Source organism: Egretta garzetta, unplaced genomic scaffold, assembly GCF_000687185.1.
Source record: "Egretta garzetta isolate BGI_Z169 unplaced genomic scaffold, ASM68718v1 scaffold370, whole genome shotgun sequence".
NCBI lineage: Eukaryota > Metazoa > Chordata > Aves > Pelecaniformes > Ardeidae > Egretta > Egretta garzetta.
In genome coordinates, this window is record NW_009258292.1 from 347,467 (window position 1) to 370,792 (window position 23,326).

The following is a 23,326-nucleotide window of genomic DNA, read 5'->3' on the forward strand; positions in this document are numbered from 1 at the left end:
GAGGGTGGTAAAACACTGGAACAGGTTGCCCAGAGAGGTAGTGGAGGCCCCATCCCCAGAAACATTCAAGGACAGGTTGGATGGGGCTCTGCACAACCTGATCCAGTTGAAGATGTCCCTGCTCCTGCAGGGGGGTTGGACTAGATGACCTCTAGGGGTCCCTTCCAACCCAAAACATTCTATGATTCTATGATACCTGAAGTTACTCACTTGTTCATGTAACGTAATTTTGGTCATTGTTGCCAAAGCTTTAACCCTTTCTGCCTTCTCTTGCCACAAATAGCTGCTTAACATTCTAGAAGTTGAATGATGTCAGTTTCAGGAGTTAGATCAATAACCTTTTGTTCTCTCACGCTGTGCTTAGACTAGGAAAGCGTAACACTGTAGTCCTGCAGTCCTTCCTGGTGGAAACATAGTGTTTCAACATAGAAATGTTATTGCCAGCGTGGTCTTCAAGACGAAGATAAATGAATTGTCCAGTGGAAGTGCTGATGCCAGCATAATTTAATTTCCACTGGGGCTATTGTCAGTACCAAGTTATTAAAAATAAATATATTGCATCTCATACCAGCAGTATTACATTAGAGGAAAAAATTGCTATAGATTTGGCTGGACCAGAGAAAAGAAAAGCTCACAAGGGAACGAGAGGAGAAAATGAGCAAGGTGAACGGGGAGGAAGAATGGCAGAAGAACATTGTTTGTGCTAACACTGACAATCCACATTGTCCAGTAAGAATTATGTGGGATACTGCTTGACTGCTGCCTGTTCCTTCTTTACTACTCTTGCCTTATTTCCCACAGCTTTTTTTTTCCTCCTTGTCCTGTGGAGGGTTAGCTCCAGAAAGCATGCAGAACTTGCTCACACATGGCACTGTTCCATTCAGCCTCTCCCTGGCTTCCTTTCACATGCAGGGCCTCTTACATTGAATTCAGAGAAAGATTAACTTTATCTAGCTAAGGTCAGTCTTCCCATTCCCATAGGCTAGTTTACTAATCAAACACTGAGTTTTACCTCTTAAATTAATTGAAAGACTGAAAACACCAAGATTTTTCTACCTTGCTTCCTGGATGATTTTTAGCTATTTTTCCCCCTTTACATTTTTGCTTGGCATCAGAATGGTTCTTACATAACAGAACCAATACATCTTTAACGTGGATAAAGAGTCATTTACAAAATAAGGGTAGACTGTTTATCCCAAATGAAGAGCAAGCATTTCCCCCCTCCCCCCCCCCAGGAGAAAAAATAAAGCTTTCATGAAAAAGCTGATATTTCCCAAGAAATCAGTTGGCAAGATTTCCTCCTATCGTTTAAGAAGAATACAGAACAAAGATTGTAGGGATTTTTGTGCATAATACTTCCTGTGGGTTTCAAAAACACTTGCATCATTGCACTGGTAGCATTTGTTAAATTGAAAATCATATGCACGGGCTTACATTTAAAAAAGGATTCTGTATATGTAGCAAACCTTAGCACATTTTGTGTGAAGAAATGACATTTACAGAATCCTGTCTCCCTAGCCTGGCTACGCTTACCGGCTAGTTTAAAATCTGTGAATCACTAGGTTTCTTCGCACTTACAGCAAATATTTCATGTCTTTCAAGGATGGGTCTTACAGAACTGTAACTCTCTGTTTCCTTTTTTTACTTTCACTCTAGGGTTGTAGCAGAAAAGGTGAAGGAAGTACTGTATACACGACCCAGGAAATACATCCACTGTTCCAGCCAAGAGCCCACAGAACCAGGTTACATCAACATTTTGGAACTGGCAGAATCTGTGTGTCGCTATGACTTGGATGACATGGACATCTTTTGGCTTCAGGAGCTAAATGAAGAGCTTACAGAAATGGGTAATTTCACAACACGTTCTAATTTTAAAAGCAGCAGTTAATTTCTGCTGTTTGAGTTGTAGTCTGCTGTGTGAGATATCTTAAAGATCGCTGAATGAGAACTCAATGGAAATGCTAAGAAAAACAGGAGGAGAAAAAGCTTAAAAGAATGACTCACTTGATCTGTTAATGTTTTATGTTTTACTTGTGCCTAAAAAGGTCTTCACATCCAAAATCATGTGCAACTTCTGCAGACTGAGGCAGGAGAGAAAAAGGCCACACAAGTTCGAATTAATTTTGGGACTTCAAAAGTTAAAAATTTTGTGTAGGAAAGGCAGATGTTTCCATTTCTTAAACTTGAACGTATTACTGCTACAAATCCAGAGTTCTGAGGAGCTTGCATGCTGGGTTCTTAACAGACTAATTAAGTTTCACACATGTTAGCCCATTTAAAATCAGCTAAGTAAACTTTCTTTTTTCCATGCAAGTTGTGGGTATAGAGGGCTATGAGGGAGAGTGCGCTACGGAAAGTAATCTTGGAATTGTCGTAGAATAGCCTGTGTGGCTGGCATTCTTCCATGGATGATTGCAGGTCCTTTAGGAAGGACAGGTGGGCAAGAGAGGGAGATACTTGGCATCTGTTGGATTTGCTGTTCGCAAACAAGGAAGAACCTGTAGGGATGTGATAACCGATGACGGCATTGGCTGTAGTAGCTATGAAATAGTGGTGACTGAGATCCTGAGGGGAGCAAGGAAAGGAAGTTGCCTTCTGATCCTGGACTTCAGGAGAGCAGGTTTCTGCTTAGTCAAGTAACTGGTAGGTGGGATCTGGGAGGCAGCTCTGAAGCATGGAACTGCTGAAGAGTGCTAGCAGGACTTTAAGGACAGTCTGCTCCAAGCGCAAGAAAGATCCATCCAGACATTCAGGAAAACAAGCAGATGTGTCAGGAGACCAGCTTGGTGAAGGAGGGAACTCATGACTGAGCTCCAGTGCCAAAGGATGTATGTAAAAGGTAGAAGCAAGAACAAGCTTCTCAGGCATACAGGGATGCTGTTAGCAAAACCAAAGCCTTTCTGGGGTGCCTGTCTCCATCCATGAACATTTTTAAGATCTGACTAGACATATCTCTTGAGCACCAACCTTGCCTGGATTCACTGTTGACTCTGCTTTGAGACAGGGATTACGATGGAGCCCTCTGAAGGTCCCTTCCCTCCAGAATGATTCTGTGATTATTTTAATTCAGGGAGTGACAAAATATCCGGGCATAGGAGAGAACAGTTTAATAGTAGAAGACACTTTGCATCATCGTTTATTTATCTTTTCCATCTCCCCATTTATCAGTTGCAACAAGGAATCCAAATTAGTAGCCAGATTCTTATGCATAGTCCAGCAGTTAAAATGTTAGTCTCTGATATTAATGCTACATCAATATCCCAACCTTTGAAGGTCTGAGTAAATGGTGAACTATGGGCAGCAACAGCATTTTTGACTGAGGACTTTGAGAGGATGCAGTTTGGAGATTTCTCGTAGCTGTGAATATCGTAGGGTTTCTCATGCAGTGTGTGTCCTGAAGTGGCAAGCTGAGGACCAATCTCATAGCAAATCCTTTTTAAGTGGTTCTGCTTACACTAAATTTGTTTAGTGGTAAGTGTATATAGCATGTGTAGTGTTCAAGTGAACAGACAGTATGGGTTGCCAACAGTAGATCTACTATTTTATTTTAAAAAAACCCCCACAAAACCAACAAAACAATAAAAGCACTTTTCATATCCATTGTGCTGATCACTCAGTGTACTGGATGGTACTGCATGGTGGCAACTTCTGTATCTTTATTAAGATCTGAAGTGTTCCTGATAAGTTTTCTTTCCTAGGGAGTTAGTCTTCAGAGAACACTGTGTGTAACTTTGAAAGAACGTTGTGTGTGATTTTGGATGTCATTAGTGTTTAAAGTGATGGAGGTGTAAGGAAGGTTGTATGGAAGCAGCTAGCAGTTACAGAAACTGCTGTCTGTCTTTTACACTGTAGTGCTTTCTTTAGGGTACACTCTTGCGTTTTATGTACAACGTAAACTTTTACTCCAGTAGTAGTTCTACTTGCATTTATAAGATAATGCTACAATTAGCCAGTGAGTGAAAAAGGTTTTCTATTTTTATTTTGTGGTCTTTTTAGTATGTGTGGTGGGAGAGAAGATGCTTTAGTTACTAGACGTTGTCCGTCTCTCTTCCTGCATCTCGGACTCGGTCAGAGGCACCTGACTGTCCTCTAATTCCCCTTCCCTATTCTTTGTTGCAGGATGCGGGCCCCTGGATGAAAACACAATGGAAAAGACAATTGAAGTGCTGGAGCGGCACTGTCATGAGAACATGAATCATGCTATTGAGACTGAAGAAGGATTGGGTATTGAATATGATGAAGACGTCATCTGTGATGTGTGCCGATCCCCTGACAGTGAAGATGGGAATGACATGGTGTTTTGTGACAAGTGTAATATCTGTGTCCATCAGGTTAGTGCCTGCAGAAATGTTGACACTGACCTGTGGTCTTAGTTTACCTGGGCAAGTGGGGTATTTGAACTAGTTCTAAATGTTAATTTGGAGGGCTTTGTGATTTTCTAGAGAGAGTCCAGAGGAGGGCAACAAAGATTATGAGGGGACTGGAGCATCTCCCCTATGAGGAGAGGCTGAGGGAGCTGGGCTTGTTTAGCCTGAAGAAGAGAAGACTGAGAGGGGACCTCATCAACACATACAAATATCTTAAGGGTGGATGTCACAAGGACAGAGCCAGACTCTTCTCAGTGGTGCCCAGAGACAGGACAGGGAGCAATGGGTACAAACTGAAACTTAAGAGGTTTCAGTTGAATATGAGGAAAAACTTCTTTACTCTGAGGGTGAGGGAGCACTGGAACAGGGTGCCCAGGGGGGTTGTGGAGTCTCCTTCTCTGGAGATATTCAAAGCCCGCCTGGATGAAGTCCTGTGTAACATGCTCTGGGTGAACCTGCCTTAGCAGGAGGGTTGGACTAGATGATCTCCCAAGGTCCCTTCCAACCCTTGCCATTCTGTGAAGGGTGGTACAATACTAAGTTGAATTTTTGTACCCTGACAGTTACAGTAGATTCAGTGGCCTAGCATGGTAAATCTACATCTACGGTCTAATAGAACACAAAGTGTGTTCTTGGGGCTTGCAGGTACTTCCTCTGTGACTGTAAACAATCTTTTCCCTATTATTAAACCTGCTTTTGAAGACAAACAGGGCAGGAACTGCTGGCTTGCTCTATATGTGAAGAATCTAAAGATCATTTGTTCCGGAGCTGGGGTTTTTCCTCCTTGACTGACTAGTTAATTGTCCAGACATGGCCTGTCCAAATTTAGCCATCTGAAACCACATGTAGGCACTTTAACAGACTGATCTTTTTTAGAAGGCATAAGCACCTGCAATAACTATGCTCTCAGTCTGAATGTTGCTCACGTTTATAGCGTTTCAGATGTAGCCAAGACTTTACACTGACTGAGCTCAGCGTAGTTGGGCAGAGGTATCCTTTTAATCAAAAAAGGGATATGAATCCTGTGGTTTCTGTGCGTCCTGTTCTGGAAGGGGGTTTTGCTATAAATTGAAAAGAGACTAGAAGGTTGGTTTTTTTTTTTTTTTTTAAATGTATTTTTGTACCAACTGCAAGTAATACTCGGAAAACGTATCTGGCTGAAAAAGGACCTGTCATCTGCCTGCTCGCAGTGGGCTGGCTTCCAGCCCGGCCGCTTTCCTGATCTGATTCACCGCGTGAAGCAGCCACGTGAGCCTGAGTGCCAGTAACGCAGCCAGTGACAGGAATATGGCCAGCAGCTGGACCGTCTGCTTCAGCCTCTGCTTGTGCCTGTTCAAAAGCAAGGATGAATTTGCAATCGGAGGCTCGTGGTTGCCTTGCTGACAGCTGAGCTTGAGCTGATGGCCTGCTGCCTCCTTCCTCCTGACCCTTCCCTGTGCCAGACCTGCCTGAAACAAACTGGGGAGCATGTCTGGGCTAGAGCTAATCCTGACAACAACAATAGAATCATTCTGGTTTTAATCTGGATTGGCCTGAGTTCACCATGTAGCCGCAGGTCTGTTTGTCATCACACAGCGTGGAGGTGGAGGGTAGGAGGAGTGTGAGAGATTTCCTACTTCACGGTGTCCTCTTGTGCCAGCTCAAACACATCATGAAATTACTGGTTTAGTAGTCTAGGCCTTCTCCACTTATTAGCTGGATTAAATTAGAAAATAGTTCCAGTGCATTTCCAACCAGCTAAATGTGATCTGAGGTGTAATGCCTCTTCTGCATTAGTAATAAAGAGAATGCTGGTGGGAATGTTCCATATAAGAGAAAAAAAAAATCACTTGTAAAATTTAGATTACAGCTCCCCCTGTTGGGTTTTTACAGCAGTCATCGCATCAAAATAGCATTTAAATTAGTCAGTCTTGGCATTTCCATAATGCAGAATTTAATTCAGAAGAGTCCCCATCTCTACAGGCCTGACATAAATGTGCAATGTTTTATGGTATCGCTTCATATTAAATACTGAGATCTTGTAATCAGAAGGCTGGGAAAGCAAGTGTGGGAATTTTGTACTAGACTTGAATCTGAAAGACTGGTTACAGCTGATGATCCTGTTCTGTTGAGGCTTTCAATGTTACTGTTCCCAGAGATGGTGTTAGGAATGGTGGGATTTCCTCTGAAAGCCACCCTTTTGGTAAAGCTTTTATTTGGAGCAATTGAGTGGAATTACACCTTGGTGGCAGCCAATCGTTTCAGATACATACACACACACATTAAAGATGGGAATGTGTATGTTTGTACAGCAGGATATATCTAGATACACATGTAGATAGCCATTAAGAACTGCTAGGAATTGGAATCAGAAAGCAGACTAATTTTTTTCTTTCCTTTTTCCTTTTTGTTTTTAATTCTCAAATCTAGCAAAGCTTAAGTTAAAGTAACAAACAGTTCACAGAACTGTAACCACAAAAGTAATTTAATGTTGCAGGAAATGGTCTTCGCTCAAACAGCTCATATCCCTTCACCTCTAAATAGAATTACGTTAGAGTGTAAAGTTATTAGTGGTAGGAAATTGTGATTTTCAAAAAGGATTAGATGCAGAAGCTAATTTAAAGAAACATCTACATTTTTTGCTTCAGAAATTTCAAAGTCACTAAAAGGAAAGACAAAGGTTCTTAACACCGGGTGGTGTTCTGCAGTCACAGTGGGTATGTTTTACACTCGAAACAAATATTACCAGCATACATTTTAAAAAGAAACCAGCATAAAAAGACTTTGCTTTAAGGCCATTTATCTCTTCGATCACTTGAACTCATCTTAAGATAAAGAAATTCGAGAAGGATTAAATAAAGAATAAACTGTGCTTTATTTGAAAACTTTGGTCCATATGAATATCAATGCTTGTGTGTGAAATCATGATGATTTCAATACCTGTTTTCCTCCAAGGCATGCTACGGAATCTTAAAAGTACCTGAAGGGAGCTGGCTGTGTCGCACCTGCGTCCTGGGAATACATCCTCAGTGCCTCCTGTGTCCCAAAAGAGGAGGTGCCATGAAAGCTACCAGGACAGGGACCAAGTGGGCACATGTGAGCTGTGCCCTCTGGATTCCAGAGGTAAAACAACTTCTGCCTCTTTTGTATTGTAGACTTCTCTCTGTCCTCCTTCTTGTTCCCTCCTCTGCCTTTTTATGTTCTCATGATTTAAGGTATCTGTCTGGCTTAGTATTGGACTTTATTCTGGTGGGTCTGCACAGTCGGTGAGGATTGGGAGAGAGTCCAGCCCTGTGTTCCCTTAATTAATCACTTTGTCCCGTCCATTTACTCAGCAGTTACTTCTTGGTGTCATTATGGTATCTAAGCGACTTGCTAGAAAGCATTACTGATGTAACTAGTGTTCACTGTACAACTGCTGCTTCATTGTCTCTCTTATTTTCTGATGAATTTGTCTGCTCAGTTAGGTGTATGCATACATCCACTCTTTTTTTTTTTTTTTTTAAACTCAGATTTGTAGTTAAGATGATTTTTTGAGCTAAATTTTTTCTGAATGGTGGGGAGATGAGGCTTTTTGTCTTCTATGTTATATTTTATAAGCAAAGGCTTTTTTGACATATCTGTGCATACATATGTGGAGAGTTTAATAATGAAGCTTTACACTTCTTCCTCTATTTTGAATCAAGTTTAGCATCACATTCTATAAAGCCGTTCTATAAATGTAGAAATCAATTCTGTAAATCAGAATGTTCACTTGTATATAGGTGGGGTTTGCGTTTAATTTTACAAGTGGAATATTTGTGTTTTCTTTCTGGTAAGATCCACAGATCCATTACAGTGGGTGGTTTAATGCGAGGTGGTAGCCACATCTGTCGGCCCCATGACATCAGGGGGATGGATACCTTATTTTCTGAACCTTCTGCTCCCAAGCGCAGCCAGGCATCACGTTTGCTAAACTTTGAGGAAGATGTTAAGGTTCTGGGTATTATTTTTTTTTTTTTAACATAGCAACTAGATGTAATGTATAATTCCTATCTCTCTCTCTCACGCATGTATCTGCTTTTCCAGGACATTATCTTTGCAGCTGCACTTTCCTTTCAGGCCTGCTAGTAGCTCCTAGCATTTCTTCCACCTTTAAGGAGAGAGGAGTTGAGAAAAAAACCAAAATATTTATTTTAAAATAAAAAAAAAAAAAAAATCACCTGACTTTTCTGCCTGGACTTATGAATTGTCTTGGCTGGAAGCTGTCCTACTTCTGAGCAGACGTGGTTTTCCTAAGAGATCCTATCTGCATGTGGTTGCCTTGATGCTCTCACCAGCACAGAGGAACTGGCAGGTTTGGGAAGCAGGTGATGGCAGGGTAGGGAGCATGCACTGCTTTCCCACGTGTCCACCTCCCTCCAGCTGCTCCTGCAGCCCATTCAGTAGCTCCAGGCCTCTCCAGGCCTTGGGCACCTCCTCCCCTCCACACCAATGCCAAGCATGTCAGGCATAGCGAGGAGGTGACACCTCCCAGTAGGTAAATGCCTCTTGGATCAATTCTCTCTATCTCCTGTGTTGTTACTTGTAAAAGACTTCATTTACTGGAGAAGCCAGAGAAACCTTTGGGAATCTCTGCTAAAATGGCAGGTCAGTTCCTGTCTGGAGAGTCACTGTGGTCTTACGTGCTGCAGAGGACAAGAAAGACCCAGAGTTTGAAGACCTGGGGATGGCTACTTCAGGGGAGAATGCGTATTCGCATATACCTATTTTTCTTCTCCCCAAGATAATAGCACACTGGAACTCCCCAAAAAGAAACAGATGAATTATAAAGTCATTTCCTCTCATGGCCCTAATAAGATTAAGCAAGGCAGAATGCAGAGAGGAATGGGCCATAAACATGTCTATGTCTGGTGGTGAAAGGTTCAAAGAGGGACTTCGTGAGTCACTAAGTATAGGCTAGCATTGTTGCAGGCAATTGCACCAGGTATTTTCCTTCATTAACTCATTCAGCACTGTCTTAAAATGTTTTTTCTTCCCTCCCTTCCTTGTGAGTTAATGCTGTGAAAAGGCTTTCTTGACCCTAGTTTGATTGATTGGGATATTTGAGGGTTTTTACTTTCACAGAATAGAATCATAGAATGCTTTGGGTTGGAAGGGACCTTTAGAGGTCATCTAGCCCAACCCCCCTAATGTTCCAAAATGTACTCATTGTTGGTTTATATCCTTTTATTCTTCTTACTGTCTTTTAGTGTAAATGTGTTGTCTATTTCATGTTTTCTTAAAAGGAATTCTTTTAAAAAAATTTAAAAAAAAGGCAACACTGATACCAGAAAACTTACACTGAGTGTTTTGAAATTTGTGGTCTTTCTCTGCCTTGGATAACCCATTACAATTATGTCCTCCCTCAGTCAGTGCAATGTTAGCTGAAGCAGTTATTTTTCCTTGCTACAACTGGAAGGGTATCAGATTGACTATCCTTAGCTGCTGTTGTGAGTGGCTCTGCTCCCAGCCACCGATGCAGATCATTGTGCGCTCCTGCAGCTGATGGTGGCAGGTTAGCAGGGGAGCGGAGGGGACAGCAAGGGAAGATGAGATGGCTGCTCATGTGCCTAACAATTGCAGAGAAGAGGCTTCAACAGCCCTTTGTCTTCGCTCTCTCCCACTCTTAAAACTTTTTCGGAGTACAGCAGTCAAAATGTAACCTGATACAGGTTAAGAAATAACACAGAAACCAGCTACGTATTTCGGCAGATGGATCATTTCTGCCTTGGGATGGGAGGTTTGAGGGAATGAAAGGGTTGGCCTCTCTGCTCTCTGGATCCCTTGTGAGCAGTGAAGTTCAAACAGACTTTGCCTTGACTCTTCTCTTTGAATATCAGAAACATGCAGGCGGCGTGAGGCCAGTATAAATAAATCGCACCTGACTCTGAGTGCCTCTTTGTGCTCTTACAAAGTGCAGTAATATAAACAGGCAGCGTTACAAGCTGAATGGGCAGTATATCCAACATGAATATTTCCTGACCTTATGAGACCTCTCTGGGGAAGGAGCAGGGAGAGCATTAAAAGGGGCAGAGAGGGACAGGGAGAAGGTCTGTGTCAGTTCCCAGTTCCTGCTGGGAAGCACGGTGGAAAGCTGCTATTAGTTTCAGGAAAAATTCACTGAAGATTCTGGTTTCTTTTTGAAAGAAAAATAGACATCCTGACAAGTTGATATAATCCCTTAATTCCCAAAGGAAGTCTTAGCATTGCCCCAGTGGTAATGGGGACAAGAATTGCAGTCATCTTTGTACAATATTGTTTCAGAAATACCCATGCAACTTGTAATTAGCTCTGTTTTGAGCAAGGTCAAGTTAGGTTGATGAAAGACTCATTGTGGAAGCAAAAAAGCTACATCTGATGATCTTTCAAAGTGCTGGACATGATTTTGTGGAACCATTCAAGTGTTTCCCACCAATTATAGGAAGGCCACAACAGATTAAATTTTTTGTCATCTCTATCTGATGAGGGCATCACATATTGCCTGCCTAGTCTCCTTCTTGTCTGGTAAAACCTGGACCCTCTCTGAAGCTTCTCACTATCTTCCTGATGAAGACTTCTGGAAATGCCATGCAGCAGGTTGACCTCCGTATATTCCAGAAGGTGTGGCTTGCAGTTAGGGGACCAGAGGGTGAAGTACTGTAACAAATATAAGTCTTATTAGAGTCAATTTATGTATTTAATTCATGAACTGCTGATCAACTTTTTAAAATGTTGAAATTAGGAACCAAGTAATTTCTTGCAAAGCTGTCTTTTCCACCTACTTAAAATGATTCTTAGAGCAATGCAATGATAAGGAGAGAGTAGCAAAAATACTCAGTTTGAGCATAGCAGCTGTGATTCTTAGACTTGGTTGACTTGGCACTGCTATCTTTGGGTAAGTCTACCTCGCAGAGGAGGTCTGCTGTAGCAAAGCCTTTCCTCCTCAGGGATTAAGTAGGTTTTAAAATGAATGTGTTCATCAAATGATTGTTGATGTACCCCAAAAGGAAAGAAGCTAGAAAATTCAGCTTAGGCTACTGGTTATTGTAAAGTCAATGGTTTAATTATCACGTTAAACTATTCATATAACTTGGGTTTCCCTAGGGGAGTCTTACTATGGAGGAAATCTATGTAAACTACTGTAGCATAAAGCTCTTTAAGTTTTCTAGAAAACAAAATTGCTGTTCAAATCTCAGCCTTAACTGATTTCTTAAGGAATTAGCTTTATTCTGGCCTCACTATGCCACAGAACATGACCTGGGAACCTCCTTTCTCTGAATTCTTAGATCTGACCCCTTTGAGAAGAGGCCCCTGTCCCACCACTGGAAATACAGGTCTGCTCTGTTCAGGTGAATTGTTCATAGAAAGTGTGGAGATGTTCCTAGCTAGAATCAGCGTTGTATTTCTGTTTCAGGCAGGTAGCCCTCCAAAGCGCATGACTGCTAAATTCAAAAAGTGCTGTGTAAGCATCAAAATCCAAGCTTTTGAAGACTGGCATTCTTGGGATAATTATCCCACTGAAATCTTCTGGCATGTGCCATTCTCATATGGGCTGGTTGGTCATTCAGAGCTGGCCAGCTTTTTGGTTTTGCCCTTGGATAAATCCTGTCTGTCGGGAGTGGCTCAGGGATGCCTATGGAGATACTTTTTGTCTGTTTTGGTGTTAAAATTATGGAGGACAGTCCTTTTTTCCCTACATGGACAACAGGCAGCTGAGAAGTTTCTATCACAATGGATATACAGATGATAGTATAACAAAGAATAGGAAACGGTATCCTGTGCTTATCTGAATTTTTTTCTTTCTTTTAGTATTAATACCCATAATCTGGTCTACCAGAGGCAAACAACTCATCCAGACTAAGTATGTGAAAACTGGCACAAGAGAATATACCATGCATCCGTAGTTAGGAAAGCATGTTAGAATCGCCTCTTGTATTGGGAGCGCTCGGTGGAGAGGCAGAGCCTGGGAAGCGAGGCTTTCCCTGGCTGCTGACTGATAGATCTGGTTCTGCCCCAGACTGTGAGCTGGCAGAAGTAGCTATTGTAGCAGATCTGTGGATCTTAAAGAAGGAACTTTTCAGGTAAGTTTTGTTCTGAGTAGCTTGTATTTTGGTACTTCTAAAGTTAGACCTGTTAAAGCAGCACAGAAAACAAAAAATAGAATGGGAAGGAAAGAAACATCACTTACTGCAGTCTCTCAACTGATTCATAACAAGGCATCCTGTAGATGTCTCAAATGTTTTGAAGAATTGCAACTTCTAGCCACCAGGTTAAACCGGTACTATTCCACAACATTGTTTCCATGGGGGATCTTCTAGGGTCCCTTGCTAAGAAGTATGAGCACACGGAGATCTTGCAGTGAGATACATGTGTGGTGATATTCCTTCTTCTGGTATTAATGGAGAGATTGTTTTTATTGCCTTGGTAACTGCTTTCCATGCTATTTTTTTGTTTACAGGTTAGTATTGCTTGCCCAGAAAGGATGGAGCCAATCACAAAGGTGTCTCACATTCCACCGAGTCGATGGGCTCTCGTGTGTAGTTTATGCAAACTGAAAACTGGTGCTTGCATTCAGGTACGTACTTGTCCTGTGGTAACTCTTGAGTCTATGTGAGAAGGGCAATTTCGGTTTTGCATTTTGTTCTTCCTGTGTCCGGAGATGCTTTACAATGCAGATGTCTACTTCATAGCTGTTTGCTATCAAATCAGTTGACTAGCACAGAGATTTAGGAGTTAGTCTGAGGTGCCTTCTTTTGAATAAGGCTGAGATGTGTAAGGACTGCTGCTATGTGGGTCAGAGATAGACAGAAAGGTCCTTCCATTGAACACTGTTCACAAACGAGAAAATACTAAATCGGGTGATACCAGCTTCAAAGACATCAACAGATATTTTTATAAGTCCTTAGGAAATATGTTTTTGTAGGGATGGACTTTCATGTGATTTAAGATAACTCTGTCCTTTTTTTCTGGTTTGTTGCTACCATTAATGATCGAAGGTTTTTGTTTTATTTTGGCTGTAGTGCTCTGTGAAAAGCTGTATCACTGCCTTTCATGTCACCTGTGCCTTTGAGCATAGCTTAGAGATGAAGACTATCCTGGATGATGGGGATGAGGTCAAGTTCAAGTCATATTGTCTAAAGCACAGCAAGAACAAACAGAATTCGCTGCCTGATGTTGATGAGCACCCCAAGAGCGTGTCAGACCAGAAGCAAACAGAGAGTGAGAAAACCAGTTTGCGAGCCCAGAAACTCCGAGAGCTGGAAGAAGAGTTTTACTCACTAGTTAAAGTGGAGGATGTTGCAGCAGAACTGGGCCTTCCTAAACTTGCTGTAGACTTCATCTACAATTACTGGAAATTAAAGCGAAAAAGTAACTTTAACAAACCTTTGTTTCCTCCCAAGGAGGATGAAGAAAATGGCTTGGTGCAGCCAAAAGAAGATAGCATTCATACTCGCATGAGGATGTTCATGCATTTGAGGCAGGACCTAGAGAGGGTAAGAGTTTAACTGGTACAGTTTTGAAAAACTGTTTGCAGGTGAGCAAGGTCTTTGTTCATGGACGAAAGTGGTAATGGGGGAAGCACAGGGAAGTAATTATTAAGGCCTTCAATGCCGCTCTTGGTATGCTGCATTGCCTGCTGCAGAGATTCTCAGGAACTTCGCAGTCCAGGGAGAGATGCAGTATGAAAGGAGTGTTTCCTGACTTCCTTAAGAGGTTGTTCCTTGATGTATTTGAAGATGCACATTTCTATGCACAATGGTCATATTTGCTGATTGGCTCTTTGATTTCAACTTCAATTGAGTAAATGTTTAAAAAAAATTGAGTAAATTTATTTGACCTAGCTGTAGTAGTTACTAGTGATACAGATTCAATAACAAAAAATATTATTTTTATTAAACGGAAGCAAGTGCAAACAACGAGGGAATGGGGCAGGCTTAACAAATTCTTATGTTACACCTTCTGTCTTGGGATGGAGGGACTCTTGATTTGTACTTAAAAAGGTGTTTTGTAACAGTTATAATAGAATAGTAAATATTAGCCAGTTCTGGGTTTGGAAAAATCAATTTGCATAGGTAAAGCAGGAAGTATTCTTTGGTGAGTGTTCATTAAGCTTTTGGAGAATCCTAAAAACATTGAAGCAGAGCTTGTCACCCTCATGGTTTGAAGGCAAGTAGGTGAGATCCTAGATGGTTAACTTCCACGGTGGCTTTTTGGCATTGCACACACAAAAGAATAACACTGGCCTGTAGTCATACCACTTCCCGTGACATCTGATTTGAGAGTCTTACCTCTCTTCCTCACCAGCATGTCTGCTAGTCCCAGGTAGCGGGCAGGCTGAATCGCTTGTCACTCTCTTGACCTAGATGCTTTCACTGCATGTAGCTGCCTTAGGTGCTACAGTTGGTTAGTGGTCTGAAAATAACCCACTGAGTCTACCGCTGCTTGTGGCTTTACTGAGATGGAGAAAAAGGAAATTTGCTTTTTATCAGTAGCTAGCTGGGCTCTTAACAGATTGCCAGCTAGCTGGTAGTTTGAAAATACGAAGTCCTTCAGCAAAATTCAGAGCAGGAATTTATTAGAAAGGCTATGTTGTGCCTTTTTTCCAGCAGCTGATGGGGGAGGAAGCCAGGCTTGTTACCACTCGGAGGCTGCCCATTAGGTTGGCCTGTTAGCTAGTGATCACCTGCAACTTTCAGGTGCTTAGAGATAGGTAGTGAATGTAAAAAAAGGTAACAAAATAAAGCAGGCATGCTAAACATGATACAGAGATGAGACATTGGAGAAGAGGGGAAGGAAAAACAGAAGAAAGAAAATAGTGTTGTAAGAAAAGGGAAAACAACACTGGGGAGAGAAGAGCATGAAAATACAGGGAGATGAGTGCTGGGGCTGAGAATTGCACTTGTCAGTCTAACTGTTGTCTTGAATCCAGTTATAATCAAGCTCAGATCTCATTTTCCAGGAGCACTTTGGAGATGGATCCTTATTTTAAAAAAAAAAAAAAAAAAAAAAATCTGTAACATAGTTCAAGTGGAGGGTTGGGATTTTGGTTAGGGTTTTTTTTTTCTTTCAAGAAACTAGTTCAAGCTGCTTTTTTTTTTTTTTTTGCTTGATGAGTAGTTGATTTGCATCAAATTTTGTTAAAATTGATGTATTTTTTTTGAGTGGAGGTACATAACAACTCCATGCAACACTACAGGATTGGGGGAAGAGTGGCTGGAAAGCTGCTCAGTGGAAAAGGACCTGAGGGTACTGGTCGACAGCCGGCTGACGATGAGCCAGCAGTGTGCCCAGGTGGCCAAGGCGGCCAACAGCATCCTGGCTTGTATCAGAACTAGTGTGGCCAGCACGGGTGAGGGCTGGTGAGGCCTCACCTCAAATACCGAGTTGAGTTTTGGGCCCCTCACTACAAGAAGGACATTGAGGTGCTGGAGTGTGTCCAGAGGAGAGCAGCAAAGCTGGTGAGGGGTCTGGAGCACAAGTCTGATGAGGAGTGGCTGAGGGGACTGGGGTTGTTGAGCCTGGAGAAGAGGAGGCTGAGGGGAGACCTTATCGCCCTCTACAACGGCCTGACGGAGGTGGGTGTCGGTCTCTTCTCCTAACTAACAAGTGATAGGACAACAGGAAATGGCCTCAAATTGCACCAGGGCAGGTTTAGTTTGGACATCAGGAAAAGTTTTTTTTCACCGAAAGGGCTGTCAAGCATTGGAACAGGCTGCCCAGGGAAGTGGTCGAGTCCCCATCCCTGGAGGTAGTTAAAAGATGGGCAGATGAGGTGCTTAGGGACATGTGTTAGTGGTGGACTTGGTAGTGCTAGGTTAACAGTTGGACTCGATGGTCTTAAAGGTCTTTTCTAACCTAAATTACTCAAAGTTTCTGAACTTCCTGTGCCACAAGATTTTTCTGCTCAGTTATGTCTTGGGATGAAAATAAATTTGGGAATCTTGGAATTTCGTTTCCTTTGGGAGAGAGGTTCCAGTTCTGAACAGATGGAGTTGCGTGCTGGGGGGGAAGTATGTTTGGCAAATATCTCTCAACCAGCCCCTACACTGTTTCTGTGTTCTGAAAACTCTTTTAAGTGTTTATCAAGAACTCTCAGTGCCTCTTCCTGTTCTCATTAAGTTGGGTGGAAATACTGCTGTTAACTCGAAACAAACAGTGAAAGAAGAATTATGTGGAACTTAATAGAACCATAGAATCACAGAAGGGTTTGGGTTGAAAGGGACCTTAAAGATCATCCAGTCCAACCCCCCTGCCATGGGCAGGGACACCTTCCACAAGACCAGGTTGCTGAAAGCCCCATCCAGCCTGGTCCTGAAGACTTCAGGGAAGGGGCATTTGCAAACTTCTCCAGGCAACCTGCTCCAGTGTCTTGCCACCCTCATTGTAACAAGTGTCTTCCTTACACCCAATCTAAATCTACCCTCTTTGAATCTGAAACCATTGTCCCTTGTCCTGTCACTACAGGCCGCACTCTCTCTCTGTGTTTCTTATAATGCCCTTTCAGAAAATGAAAGGCCGCAATCAGGTCTCCCCGCAGCCTTCTCTTCTCCAGGCTGAACAAGCCCAACTCTCTCAGCCTGCCCTCATAGGAGAGGGACTCCAGCCCTCGGATCCTTTTTGTGGCCTCCTCTGGACCCGCTCCAACAGGTCCATGTCCTTCTTGTGCTGGGGGCCCCAGAGCTGGAAGCAGGGCTGCAGGTGGGGTCTCATCAGAGTAGAGCAGAGGAGCAGAATCACCTCCCTTGACCTGCTGGCCACCCTGCTTTTCGTGCAGCCCAGGATAGAGTTGGCTTTCTGGGCTGCCAGCGCACGTTGCTGGCTCATCTCCAGCTTTTCATCCATCAGTACCCCCACATCCCTCTCGGCAGGGCTGCTCTTTATGCGTTCATTCCCCAGCCTGTACTGATACTGGGGGTTGCCCCGACCCAGGTGCCAGACCCTTCACTTGGCCTTGTTGAACCTCATGAGTCAGTGCAAAGGACTGGGAAAATAAACTGGTTAGCCAAAATGTGTATGTTGCACAAGAAGCCAGTGTTCTTTTAGAGGTGATCTACATGTTAGTTTTGGTCCAAACAGGCCGGCTCTGTTGAGTAGCTTTGCAGGGAAATTCTGGGAGAACCCAGTACTGCCTGCAGTAATGTCCCCAGCATCGTACATAGTGGAAGTAGGCTTACAGACAAGCAAGTCTTACAAATTACTTACTTTTCTTTTGACGGGAATTTTGTGTTTCCTCACTCTTTCTGTAGATGAAAATACATTCTGCTGTCTTGCAGAATGTATTCAAGGCATTCATTAAATTGGCAATTCAAAAAATTCCAAGTTATTTTTTTAATTCATAGTTATGTATGTTCACTGCAATATTCACTAGAACTTTGCCAAAGGGTTTTTGCACCTTATGTTGTTTTAATTCTGTTGTCGATGCACTCTTTTTTAACTGCGTCAGGATTTATTTTCTTATTGTCTGTTAAGTCTCCTGTTACTCCTCCGTAGGTAAGGAATCTCTGCTACATGGTAAGCAGGAGAGAGAAACTGAAGTTGTCTCACAGTAAAGTACATGAACAGGTCTTCAATTTGCAAGTCCAGCTAATCAATCAGGAAATTGCTGCAGGTAATCATATAAATGTAAAATATTTACAAATTCTATGTGTATTTAAACAAAAACAATGTGTTCTTTTTATGTTCCTGTTTGATGTTTTTAACATTGTAAGTCTGCCTTTAAAAACTCTTTCAAGTACACAGTCAACGAAAGTAGCAACATACACAAAATGCTTTGATCTCTTAAAATATTTACTTGGATATTTCTTTAGTTTATGGCCATTCCTGGTATGTGCCTGTTACTTATCAATCACTGTGGCATCCAGGTAGCAGAAACGAGCTGGTGGTGATCTCTAGGTTTTCACTTCCTTCGCTGCTGTTTTATGGTACTGTTTCCCCACAGCAAGCTCTGCGCTGCTTGCCTGGTTCTCCAGCTGAGAAGGTTTTTTGCTTGCTGTCAGTAGTTGGTCGGTTCCTTCAGGCAAAAGAGAAGAGTGACTGATAGGAATCGCTGTTGTTCTCACGTTGCCTTGCATGCTTGATGAAACGGCGCAGGGAGGCCTTTCTTAGCCTGCCATCTGCAGTTACTCTCCTTCCTTCAAAAAGAGTTTTAAGTACTCTGGTTTTTAATAGTGAATAGTAACTGCTTGGGAATGCTGATGTACCAAAACCTGCTCTGCCCTTCATTTTTATAGTGACCATCTTGATATAAGGAACACAACGTTTGGAAAGAGGAAGAATATATATTACAGTGCAATTTATTTTTTTTTTAATAGGGAAGGTAGCTATTTCTTCAATGTGAAATTAAGATCTCTCTGTTTTTTCACGATACATACTGTTTTTCATGACCAATTTAGAGTGAAGTCTGTGTGCTCTTTTTCTCTACCCTTGAAAGATGGATAGGTTTCATTAGTACTGACAAGGTGGTTTTTTTAAACGTTTTAGATCAGACTAGTACTTTGTGGAAGTGGTGGTACTCTAAAGCACTTTGGTTTTGTGTAAATGCATTTTATTAAAAATGTCTACTAAATTTATTTTATGTCTTTACAAATACAAGTGCTTTTTTAATGCCTATTAGGATAGCTTGATAGCTACTTTGCAATAGTTCTGTATGTGTATAATATCATAAAATTAATATATTGGTGTGAAAAGACTTCTAAAGCGTAGAGAGCGTTATAATACAGAGCCAGGAATTGAATGAAGTCCAAATTGAAACTCAGTTTGAAGCATTGTTTTTTCTCCATCCAAAACTGAGTATGAACCTTTTTTATAGCTGCTTTGGAACTACTTCAGTCGTATCTCAAAACTGATTTAATTCACTGGCTTAAAGCCCTGTAAAAAGGGCACATCATTGGTTTTAATGGAAATGCTAAAATGCTTACCTAAATTCCGAAACGGTGGATAATTCGGAACAGTTTTCTTTATCCCAACTTCTCTTTAATGTCTTAAAATAATTTCACACTAATTGTTTGCAAATGCTTCCTACTGTCGAATGACCTGATGGACTATAAAACTTGTTTCAGATAACAAAATTATTACCTTCCTTTAAAAAAAGCCTTTTTTTTTTTTTTCTTCTGCCCCCTTGTCTCTTTCTTCTGTAGGCCATACCCTGACAAGTGCACTAGAGAACACGCTGTTCTACCCACCTCCCAGGATCACCCTGAAGTTAAAAATGCCCAAGTCGGCACTAGGAGATTGCAAAAATAACTCGCTGAAGCCTGGCAACAGGCCGCTTTCTCCTGACAACAACAGCACTGTTTACAGCAAACGGAGCGTGCCAATGTCAAAGGAATCATTTGAAATTAAAGCAAAATCTTACTCCAGGTATCAGCATGACAGCAGAAGTAACGGGTTGCTGGCAGGGATTGGCAAGCCTCGGAACGAGGCGAAGGATTCTGGACCCATGCAGATGCCGGAGTTCCACCGGGGTCAGCCATCTGGGAAGCCCTTAGCGCTCCAGGCCGCTTTGCACGGACAGTCTTCCATTGGGAACGGGCGGGTGCAGCAGGAGAACTCGAGGCTGGTGGCCAAGTCCAACGGTCTAATGGGCAGGGCTGGAGACGTGAGCCAGAGAGACAGCTCCAGCCAGACGCCCTACGAACAAGAGTCCTTGCTCACGGCTCACTTGGCCAGCCAGAGCGGTTTCAGAAAATCCACCATAGAACATTTTAGCCGGTCCTTTAAAGAGGCTACCAACAGCCTGGTGAGGACCACGGAAGATCTCCGGTGCTGTGAAAAGCCAACAAGACGACTTGCAACAAAAGATCGCTTGTGGAGCAAGCAGACGCTTGAAGGTGCTCCATACCAGGACAACGACGGGTACTGTCCTGACTTAGAGCTGAGTGACTCTGAAGCAGAAAGTGATGAAAACAAAGAGCAAGTGAGGTTAAGGCGAAGCAGCTCAGAGAGAGAAAGCCCAAGTAAGGACTTTGGAAGAGATTGTCACAATAGAAACAAAAAGAACATGATTTCTCACAGTTCGGTACAAAGGTGATTAGAAGCCCCCACGGGGTAACTCAGCCTTTGTGTATTCCAGTGTACCAGTGCAAAACTCAGCATCACAAGGTTCCAGAAAATACTCCAGGACCTACGTTAGGAAAAGTTGCGGTAGGGGATCGGGGGAGGGGAGAGAAATCGGAGTAGTTTTGTTCAACTGTGAATTGGCTTGCAAGTCACCGCAAGGCTAACTGCGCTGCTGCAAAGTCACGTGGAAAACAATGTGTTTTGTTAGAGGGTGACACCTGGGAGAGCACAAAGCGGTTAAGCTTTGTGTAAATTCAGGAAACTGCTTCCCCCTTGCCAGCTTGCGTGCGAGGCAACGTGTTCATGTTACAGCAATCTCATGGTGGTGGACAGGTATTAAAGAAGTCCTTGCCTTGCTCTAACGTGTTGCAAGAGACTGCAAACAGTGACACTGAAACTGCATTCTTACGGCACCTGCAGTATGGCCTTGATCCAGCAACGCACTTGCGGGTGTGTTGGGCAGTTAAGCATGTTTAAAGTCCTGCTGGTTTCCCCCGGGAACATTTGTGCTCAGATCTCCAGGCGCATGCCGGTGTGCTCTGCTGGATCAGGCCCAAAGTGACTACTAAGTGACGATCCTCTTCTGCAGGAGGCTTTGAACAGCAGTGGCGTTTGCAGGCTTCTTGCAGAGGGTGGAAGCAGGCGTCGCTGGCGCTGCCAAACTCGCTGACCTCTAGTTGTGCCCCCGTTCCCTGCTCTTGCTGAAGGTTGTGTTTCTCTTCACAATAATTTGCTGATTTTGTAAATATACAACTTCTAGTACTTCAGTTTTTTTAATCTCTGTACATAGTTGCTTGTTGTGGGATGCACTTGTAAATATTTTACCCAGCTAACAAGTTACAGATGGCTAATTTTGTGGATAGTGTTTACAAAAGTAGATGTACTACTTCAAAGAAAAATGCTATTTGACACTTAAATTTAGGCAATCACCGGTGATGCCAGGTTCCTCTTGAAACTGAGATTTCATGTCCAGAGGTGTTTGTACCTGGTAATTTTAAAATAAGCTGAATTAGAAATGATTTTGTCTGAACTTTTTATGCGGGCACAAATTTTCAACCCTGGTTGCCTGAATAGAGGCGTAGGAGCCTTATTTCTGGCATCTAGGTCTGTAAAATTCTAGCCAGTCATCATTTGGAATATGGGTTTTTTTAATTGCTGAAAATGTATTATTTTATTAAGCTGCTTTTCAACCTCTGGATCAGTTGCTGTTTCCCAAACTAACACTTTTTTTGTATGATGTCCTTTAAAATTAGCAGTCTTTAAGTAGTGATTAAATTTCAGCCAGTACTGAGGAAGCGAGAAGGGAGGGGAATCCTTTTCTGTTCGTTGCAATGACAGGGGATTTATTGTTGGAACGCAAACAAACTTCTTGTTTTCCAGATGGTGGTGTGTTGGTCGACAAAGTAACTGCACTGTTTTTCTCTGAAATGCTGTACGTTTCATAAATACGCAATGTCCTCTGTCCCCACGTCGCTGGCTGAAGCGGGCCATGGGTTGTGCAGGGCACCTCATGCGGCTCCTTTCTGTTGAGGGTTCGTTTTGTCGAGAAACAAAAGGTGTTCCCTGCCCAGCCTGAAGATGACTATGCAGAATCCAAACCACCACCTGTTTTTCTTCATGATCTTAATTTATTGCTTTTAGCTTGGGAAATGGCAACCACATTTTTAGATTTGTTTCAAACTTTGAAATCTCCCTAGTTGCAATAGGACTAGCAGGTCAGGGGCTGGAGGACTTTTCAGTAGTGAAATAAAACAAAAAAGTATACTTGGCAATTCTGCTCTGTTTGCTTCATGCATCTTAATTTTTATTTTTTTTTTTCACTTCTTGATTTTATGTATATTTGTGTAATTGATCTTTCTAGAGCTGTATCTTCAAAATTATTTCTTTTGGTGTAAATATGCAGTAGCATTTTAGGTTTCCACACATTTTATTTTAACGGGAGATGCTTTGTGTTCTAAAGCCATGGGTCATTCAGAATAAGTAAACAAATGTCTGTACATTTGTATTCCAGTTCTGATTCTCTTAGTTCTCCTTCGATATTTATTAGTAAATCCTCTCTCTTGCTGGTCATGAAATTGTATGAAGCTTGTATTAGGAACACTTATTGGGAGGTCAGCAAAGCGTTCATGTTATTTTGTGGCCAGAAGCCTATGACAGAAGGGGGGGAAAATGGTGCTTCAGCAAAACTCAGCGTTTCTGCTCTTCTGGGGTTATTAATTCAGTTGTTTCCAGTCTGGGCAATGGTTTTGCTAATTTTTACATGATTTTAATAGATATATGAAGGAGCCCTTGGTTATGTAGTTCTCAAGTATTGTCCCCAAAGTGCATTTGCTAGTTTTTATTGTGTGTTCGGTGGCTAACTGTTTGAAGTATTACCTCTTAACCTTATTTGTCAAATTTTTTTTTGTGTTTTTGCATTTTGTTTTATATATATAAATATATATATATTCAATTTTCCAAGATGGACTCGGTCTTTTTCAGATGTCCCCTTTTTACAAGTACTTTTTCATTAAATTATGAAACTGCTAACAGTATTTTCATTTGTTGTGATTTATTCAGGGCTTTACCCTCTGTGTCTGGCAGGTTGTTAAACTCATCAGTCTAACAGCAGTACTGTGTCCGTCAGGAGTAAATTATTTCTGTGGAGTTGGCAATACTTTAACAAGTTGAAGTGTCAAGGAAAACCTTTCCCCTTCAGCCTCCCAAAAAAAAAAAGAGTCGCTGAACACTATAATGTGCTGTGTGTAGCAAATAGTAATAGGCCGAGCCTGGCTTTTGTTTCTGCCTAGCCGAGCAAATGTAACAGACCATTTGCTGCCCTGGTCTCGCTTTGTAATATATTTTGCTTCTGCCTTAGTATGACTCTGTTTTTTTCCCTGGTTGGACAAATTAAGTTTTAGAGGAAGAGCCACAGCCAGGCC

At 42.2% G+C, this 23,326-nt stretch overlaps 1 protein-coding gene across 1 annotated transcript in view; it reads left to right on the forward strand.

Annotated features, from left to right (window-relative positions):
* JADE3 (jade family PHD finger 3) overlaps positions 1–22,769 on the forward strand; it is a 52,534-nt gene extending 29,765 nt beyond the window's left edge. Inside the window, exons 5-11 of the mRNA XM_035892922.1 lie at positions 1,657–1,847; positions 4,120–4,331; positions 7,302–7,469; positions 12,805–12,921; positions 13,367–13,840; positions 17,838–17,955; positions 19,484–22,769. Of these exons, the coding sequence (XP_035748815.1) occupies positions 1,657–1,847; positions 4,120–4,331; positions 7,302–7,469; positions 12,805–12,921; positions 13,367–13,840; positions 17,838–17,955; positions 19,484–20,376 (2,173 nt within the window). The 3' untranslated portion in view covers positions 20,377–22,769. The remainder of the gene's footprint in view (positions 1–1,656; positions 1,848–4,119; positions 4,332–7,301; positions 7,470–12,804; positions 12,922–13,366; positions 13,841–17,837; positions 17,956–19,483) is intronic.
* Positions 22,770–23,326: the final 557 nt, after the last annotated feature.